This window comes from Octopus bimaculoides, chromosome 1 (genome assembly GCF_046866305.1).
Source record: "Octopus bimaculoides isolate indiv1 chromosome 1, ASM4686630v1, whole genome shotgun sequence".
Taxonomy (NCBI): Eukaryota; Metazoa; Mollusca; class Cephalopoda; order Octopoda; family Octopodidae; genus Octopus; species Octopus bimaculoides.
In genome coordinates this window covers 102,119,031-102,127,639 of record NC_142928.1, presented here as the reverse complement: position 1 = coordinate 102,127,639, position 8,609 = coordinate 102,119,031, and the positions used below count along the sequence as shown (strand labels likewise).

The window sequence follows — 8,609 nt, the reverse complement described above, 5'->3', positions numbered from 1 at the left end:
GCATGGTTTTTACGACTGGATGCCTTTCCTAATGCCAACACCTTACAAAGTGGACTGAGTGCTTTTTACATGGCACCAGCATCAGCAAGGTCCATTGTGGCATGGTGTTTATTGTTGGATGCCCTTAATGCCAACTATTGTGTTTTCTGGTATAGTTCAGGGACAACCAATGTCTCAAGTGAATTTGGTAGATGGAAACTGCAGAAAGTTTGAATGTGTGTGTGAAACTGTCTGTGAACATTGATTTCCATACTTGTCTTTTCCCGAGTAAAGTATTGATAATGATAACACTCGTTGTTGACACTATGATTGGTCAAGGCACTTTCAAAGACCTTTGGAACAGAAAATACCTTACTTGTAAAAGCCAAGGTGCCAGGAAGAGTGTCTCACTCTAAAATATGCGTCAACTAACTAGCTCTCCAGTATGTTAGCATAGAAGAAAGAAAAAAACAATCATGTTAAAACGAATAAACGTATACAAACTAATATAGATTGAAAAGTGAGTATTCTACCATTAATAAAAAGTAACTAAATATAAATGATTGCATGTATTGTGTATAAGTATGATAATGTTTGTTTACAATAATGTAATAGAATTATGGTCTTAGTCTTTTGGGGATTAAATCAGTGACATAAGTTGAGCTATATCACATTTTAAGCAGCATGTGGTTTCCAAAAGTTATCAATGATCTGGAGCAGGATGGAATAATACAGACTCTCAGGGTGATCCAACCAGTTAAGGGTTAGGGTTTATATATATATATATATATATATATATATATATATATATCAATATATTATAAATTAACTACCAACAAAAATAATTGGTAAGCTAACTCAAAAAATCATGACCAAAATAGCAGAAAAAAACGACAGTGAAGGTATGTAGACTTTTCAAGAATCGATCCTTTTGGTTATATTAATATTGAATATATACGTTTTTGCGTCGTAACTCCTTTATTATTATATATATATATATATATATATATATATATATATATAAATAAAAGTATTCAAGAAATTCAGAACAGGATTACTTTTCAAATCTCAAAAATCGTTCCACATTCCTGTCTAAGGAGATATTAAAAAAAAAAAAAGCTAAAACAAGAATGATTTAAAAAAAATATGATACATAAGACAAAATACTCAATAAGTGTTATTTATTGAATTGATAAAGAAGATTTCTAAACAAATGTCCTATGTCCCGATGTCTTTAAGTAGAATTCTCACATTCATTCATTCATTTTAGAATGAACAGTTACCAGGAAATTCATAGTGGCAAGGGGTGTAGTGATGGTGGTAGTAGTAGCAGCAGCAGGAAGAAGAAAAGTGATAGTATAATGAAAAATAAAGGTTCTCTGCTACCAACTTTGGAGATCATAGAATAAATTACAGGTATAAAAGAATTTTAAAGACCAAGAACATGAGAGAGAGAGAGAGAGAGAGAGAGAGAATGGAAATAGAAAGGTTTTGTAATGAAATAAAATTTCTGAATGGAAGGTATTGATATTTTAAAATAAAACCTAGGATTGTGAAGAAATGAGAAAAAGTATGGTATTAAAGTAAATATGGTAACAATTGATTGTTGCAAATTCACAACAGGGAAGCAAACCAACAGCATTATTCAAATAAGGATATGAACACCATTAGAAGTTCTAAATAGTTTGTGAAGTAGAGAAGGTGTTACTTTATTACTAAAAAAAAAAAGTAAAGATATATAATAAACATTTACAGAATAGAAATGTTAAACGAGCAATCAGAACTAGTATAATTTAAAAAAATAAATGCCTGCTTTTGTTTCTTCAGCAAGAATGTATGTGAGAGTGTCAAACAAATGGTTTTCTAGCTGGCTGAATGCAAAAAGCAGGAACGTGGAACAGTAACTTAGCATATATAATAAAAGGCTGTATTATCAACACCAGATATGCATTCATATATAAAAGATATATTCTTGGAACATATGCTAACAGAAAATGAAAATATATTCTTATTATCAATATTATTGCCGAGGGAAATATCAAGATAGCGGAGACTGAATTTAAAAGGAAATAATCAGATTTCTTTTAAAATTCATTTATTGAGAAAAAGGGAGAGAGTGAAATATCTAGTCCATTAGGTGAAGGGATGAGATAGCAGTTATAGAACCTACATTAACAAACAATGCAGCATATGGGCATGAGAATCATTTGATGTACTGACAGCAAATACAGTGGATAGGAGCTTTATTTGATATTTCTTCCGAAACAGGTATACAAAAGACATGAATTGCAATGAGTACTTGTAGTAGTCATAAGAGTTGCAACAGGAATATTAGCTGTCAAAGTAAGAGCAAACATTGGGGTGGAGAGGACAAAAGGTAAAAAAAAAAACTTACATGTAGTTTCAGTAAAAACGTTCAAAACATCCCCTTTTCACCATTTTATTTATCATTTTCATTTATAACATGCTTTCCACATTTTATTTTATTTTCACTCACATTTCTTGATATATGGCATTTTCTTTTGCTTTTTTTTAAAATGTATATTTCTATGTTTGCATATATCTCAGAGCTGTTTGTGTGTATATGTGTGCACACCCAAACACACATTTCTTAATGATTTCACATTATCATCATCATCATATTTTAATTTTTTTTTATATATTTTTTTCTGTTACTTTAAATTTTTGCTCTGCATTTGCATTATTCCCACTGCAGATAGTTTAAAAAGAGCACTTACAAGTCATTATGAATGAAATTGAGTTCCACTCTGCACCTTTGAAATTTCATCAGCCACAGTAACAACTTCATGGAATTTTATTTTCCTTTTTATTTTGCCCTCTTTTCATTAATTTTCATTATACTTCTTCCCAGCTTCCTCTTTGACAGAAGTACAGCTTAAAAGTCTAAGCCAGAATAATTTGTTTCAAGAAAAATGTTTTCCATTTCAAATATTTAAATTAGCTAAGTATATATATATATATATATATATATATATATATATATATATATATATATATGTATGTATGTATGTAAAACTAAAGGTGACCCTAGCATATGGTATTAAACCATAGCAGAAATGTTGGTTAGACAACCACATTGTGCCAAGTGCACTCAATAGCATTAATATTAACCACTTGTAGTAGAAAAGCATTGATATTAGCAGAATTTTTCACAACCCTAATAGTTGTAAGAAATGGTTGTGAGCAGCTAAAAGGCCAAAAGCAGCCAGCCATTATCAACAAAAGAAAAGAATTGTAATTCTGGCGAGAAAGGAGAGAAGAAGATTAAGTCATACATAGCCAATTTCTATGGTCTTGTGGCAAATGATTAAAATAATAATAGCAGGTCTGTTGGTTGTGCTAGCAACTCTTAGTTCCATTTTAGTTGATGTGGTGATGGTAACAGGCAAACAAAGATTCACGTTATTCAGCCCACATAGTGAGTACTGACAACTCATCCTCTTCCTCTTTTGCTTTCTGGCCTGTAAAATGAAGCAAAATCGAAACATGTAAGACAATGAAACACGTAAAACTGGTCATTTTTCATCTTCAAATGTTTTAAAACCATTAATACATACAAAAACATGCAGATCAAATAGTATGTCCAGTTGAGATTGATAAGCTCCTTGAGGTATTACTAGAAGAAAATCCTGCATTATCAGTTGAAGAATTGGCAATAAAGCTTAGTTCAAACCATACAACTGTTCATTGTCATCTTCAACAACTTGGAAAGGTTCCTAAACTTAGAAAATGGGTGCCTAGTGAATTGTCCGAAAGCAACAGCAAATCCTGAGTTGACATCTGCTCTTCTCTCCATTCTCATTTCACCCTTTTTGGATAGACTTGTGATGAAAAAATGGAGCTTCTATTTGAAATGTTAAACGTCATGAACAGTGGCTTGGTAAAAGGGAAAAAGCTCAACTACAACCAAGAAGGGAACTTCATGGGAAAAAGGTTCTTCTCTCTATCTGGTGGGATTACAAAGGAGTAATTCACTTTGAATTATTACCACTTAATGCAACAATCAATGCTCAAGTCTACTGTCAGCAATTAGAGTGTTTGAACCAAGCTTTGAAGAAAAAAAGACCCGATTTAGTGAATCAAAAAGGAGTGATGTTTCATCAGCACAATGTGTGACCCCACACTGCAAAGATCATATCACAGAAGATCGAAGAGCTTGGTTGGGAAAAAATTTCTCATCCACCATATTCTTCCGACCTTGCTCCTTCAGACTACCATTTGTTTCATAGTTTACAGAATCATTTAGGGGAACATAACTTTCGTAAGCCAGGAGGAGGTTGAAACTGACATTTCAGAGTTCTTCGCTTTGAAACCAAAGAGTTTTACATTGATGGGATTAAAAAGCTTGTAAATAGATGGAAGGAAGTCATAGATAATCAGGGAAAGTACATTGATTATTAAATTTCAATTAAATATAACATTTGATCACTTGTTTTCTTTATTCAAAATTCGGACAGAACTTATGGGATGACCTGATATATACAAACACATTATATATATATATATATATATATATATATATATATATATAATAATAATAATATTAGGGAATATATCATTCCAAATGTACAGGAATATTCAATTTAGTAAGACCAAATTAAATTTCACAATATATATGTATATAAATATAAATGGTGGTTCTTCTCTAAATTATATCTATCTATCTATATATATATATATATACACACACACACACATATATATATATAAAGACAATATATATATATATATGTGTAAGGACATTTGAGCAAGATTGTTGCCAGTGGCGCTGGACTGGCTCCCGTGCAGGTGGCACGTAAAAGACATCATTTCGAGCGTGGCCATTGCCAGTACCGCCTGACTGGCCTTCGTGCTGGTGGCACGTAAAAGCACCCATTACACTTTCAGAGTGGTTGGTGTTAGGAAGGGCATCCAGCTGTAGAAACTCTGCCAAATCAGAGTGGAGCCTGGTGTAATCACCTAGTTCACCAGTCCTCAGTCAAATCGTCCAACCCATGCTAGCATGGAAAGCGGACGTTAAACGATGATGATATATATATATATATATATATGCACATATACATTCATCATCATCGTTTAACATCCGCTTTCCATGCTGGCATGGGTTGGACGGTTTGACTGGGGACTGGTACACTTTTTCATGACAGTAGATGAATTTTTTATTCTACAATGTATTTGTAGTGGGTTCATGAAAGCGTAGCACGGATTCGATCCTTGATTGCCATATTTTACTTAACACTTCAACAGCACTATTCTCACGGTAAAACAATTTTTATGTGAATGACAGCAATTACACATTTCCCAGATGCCTTCACTAAGCAGAATAATGTCTTTGCCACTTGACCTTTCTAACCTCTTCCAGACCACCAGGGGCTGGAATGGAGATAATAGACCTCCAACGAAATCATTTGTTCTCAACAATATGTCTATCCTTCTGGCTGCTTTTCAATAATTATAAAAACAAGAACTCCATAAGCTAAGGGCAGTTACTGAGAGCGACCATCAGTGAGTGAACGTTATTATTGCACTTTCTTCAAACACTTCATTCATATATTTATATACAATCTCTCCCTCCTCTCGCTGACAGTTTTTTGCACTTTTTCGTGACGGAAAATACACCTTTTGTGACAGTTATAATGAAATTGCTTTTTTATATCAGAGTAATAGGGCGTTTCAATAGAACATCTTTACCTCCGGGAATTACCGGGTACACCAGCTAGTATATATATATATATATATATATATATACACACACACACACAAACATATATATACACACACACACACATAAACATACACACACACACACACATATATATACATATATGTGTGTGTGTGTGTGTGTGTATATGTGGTCATGACCAGTTTCAATCATCCATTATGAAAATGGAGGCAAGTATTCTAGTGATAAACTAACAATGGTTAAATCAAAAGTGTCTTGTGATAAAAAGGCAAGTGATTTAGTGTTTGGGAATAGTGCTCATGCTCTGGGTATGTCTTCTTTCTGAAGAAAGCAAGAATTGTTTATGTGCAACTGATTTACAAATAATCATTTACCAACATACCATAACTACAGACCCAGAGATGCACAGCCTCCTCATTGTACCCATTCTATCAGTCTTAGAAACGGTTGCATTACCATCTTCAGCAAGGACTACTTGTTTTTCCTCCTCTCATAAAACAATATACATAGGTGTGTGTCTGTGAGTGAGAGAGAGCGATATACTTTTCCAACATCCCTAAAAGTAACTGGATTATGCCCTTTGGACTAGTAATTGAAAAGCAGGAAGTACACTGCTTAGTATTAAGCAGTGAACTTTTTCTCCTTGAATTCATACCCTAGCTATCTAAATACTAGGATTTCTAACTAACAGCAAATACAGACAATATATACAACACCACAGTGATTAATCTTGATTTCAACTATAGTGGTTGAACTGTTATCAGTAAGAGACTGAAATAACATTTGGCACGAGAGTGTGTTATAGATCTTTGTTGAAATGTTCATACTAACTGCCCATAGAAATAAAATTTGGAGCCTGTGGTTGACTTTAATTTCAGTGCAACTATCTTAAAAAATATATAAATAAGCAACATAAATGAATTGATAAATGGTCAAATTCTTACTGGAAGCACTAGCCAATTCAGGTTCACCCGTTGGTACTGACGGCAGTTGATCTGTGACAGGTGTTCCAACATTAAGCAATTCACGCTCCAATTCTTCTTGTTCCAGATCCTCAAGTTCTTGTAATAGTTCATCCTGATAATCAAAAAACACAAAAAATAACAATGAGATTTCTTAATCATCACAACAAAGCCTTGATTCTGAGAAGTATTCCTGCTAGAATTAACTGAAAACGATTCTACATGGTAGTGGGCCCTGAATGCAGAGGACATGCAAAAGTTAGAAAGGGATGAGGCTAGTATGCTGTGCTGGATGTGTAATGTAAGTGTACGTGTTTGACAGTGTGCTAGTGTTTTGAGAGAGATGTTAGTTGTGTGCAATAGAGAAGACTGCGCTGGTTTGGTCAGATGGATGCTGATAGCTCCATAAAGAAATGCCGATCTCTCAAAGAAGATGGAACACGAGGATGTGGGAGACCCAGGAAGACATGGGATGAAGTACTGAAGAATGACCTCAAGATGCTGGCCCTTTCAGGCGAGATGACAAAGAACCAAGGTGCCTGGTGCCTTGTTGTACTCAAGAAGACCCATACTCTAGAGAAGAAGTGTTAAGACTGGTATCTCTGGTGGTGTAAAGCACTCTTAGTGGTGCCATGTAAAAGCACCTAGGGCCACATAAAACTGCACATACAGTACCACGTAAAAGCACACAACATACTGTAAAGTGGTTGGTGTTAGGCAGGGTATCCAGCTATAGGAACCATGCCAAATCAGACTGGGCTCAGGTGCAGCTCCCCAGCTCTGGTCAAACTGTCCAACCCATGCAAGCATGGACAATGGACGTTACATGATGATGATGAACTAGAAGAGTTTTGTACCTTTAACAAAAAGAAAATACTCTGTGTTCAGTTCTTATCTTTTACACATGTTTATTTAGGCAATATACTTAATTCTTCACAATTCAGTTCAACTCTTCACTACCATTTAAAGTCCGTTTTCCATGCTGGCATGGGTTGGATGGTTTGACAGGGACTGGCTAGGCAGATGACTGCACCAGGCTTCACAGTCTGTTTTGGCAGGGTTTTTACAACTGGATGTCCTTCTTAACACCAACCAATTTTCAGAAAAGATTTAAATCAATACACAGATCACATTTTACTCAAAAGATTTATGCTTCATCACTTCAGACCACTGAAGTCCAGGCATAACTATATGGCTAAGAAGTTCACTTCATAACCAATAAATTAGTGTAGTGCCATGGATAAATGTCTTTCATTATAGCCCCAGGCTAAGCAAAGACTTCTAGTTGAAAGAGGGTAGATAGAGACCTATTTTTTGGTAGTAGACCATGTCACCTAGTTAAACATTACCACCTGGCCCTTAAGTGAAAGTTCATTGTTACGAACATCAGGACCAGGACAATGGTCATGGTTTATTCCTCCCTTTTTCTCTATCATTCTTGGAGGCTCTTAAAAGGTTATGGGCACTCCTATTTCTCCTTTCAGTAACCCATAAAAACCCATCAAAAGAAATTGGTGCTAAGACCATGTCCATGAAGTACATATATATATATATAATAATAATAATATTAGGGACAAAATCCAAAATTACAGGTAAAAACTCAATTAAAATCAATTTATAAAAAATTAAAATTAAATTGAGCTTTATAGATAAAATATATAGTTTTAGGGAAAATAACCAAGTTTCAAGAACTCATCGATGAAAATCCACTATCACATATAGAAAAATTAACAATTAAAAGCACAATAAATGAGTATAATATAAAGCAAAGTAAATATCATAAGATAAATATAATAACGTGTTTCATAACTAATTTTCAAATAGAAAGGAAATTTTATTATAATGGAGGAAGGGAGGATTATTGAGTGGTTATTATTTTGATATTTTTAATAATTTTTCTATCTTTATAAAATAAGTATTTCATATTAATTCATTTGGTACTTATTGTTGGTTGAGATATATAT

At 33.9% G+C, this 8,609-nt stretch overlaps 1 protein-coding gene across 2 annotated transcripts in view; it reads right to left on the bottom strand.

Moving 5' to 3' along the window:
* Positions 1 to 2,405: 2,405 nt before the first annotated feature.
* LOC106874373 (charged multivesicular body protein 4c) overlaps positions 2,406 to 8,609 on the bottom strand; it is a 69,593-nt gene continuing 63,389 nt past the window's right edge. Inside the window, exons 4-5 of one of the 2 annotated variants that reach the window (XM_014922086.3) lie at positions 6,628 to 6,760; positions 2,406 to 3,461 (exon numbers count right to left, since the gene is read on the bottom strand). In XM_014922086.3, the coding sequence (XP_014777572.1) occupies positions 3,403 to 3,461; positions 6,628 to 6,760 (192 nt within the window). In that variant the 3' untranslated portion in view covers positions 2,406 to 3,402. The remainder of the gene's footprint in view (positions 3,462 to 6,627; positions 6,761 to 8,609) is intronic. The other variant, XM_052968683.2, reaches the window with a different exon arrangement.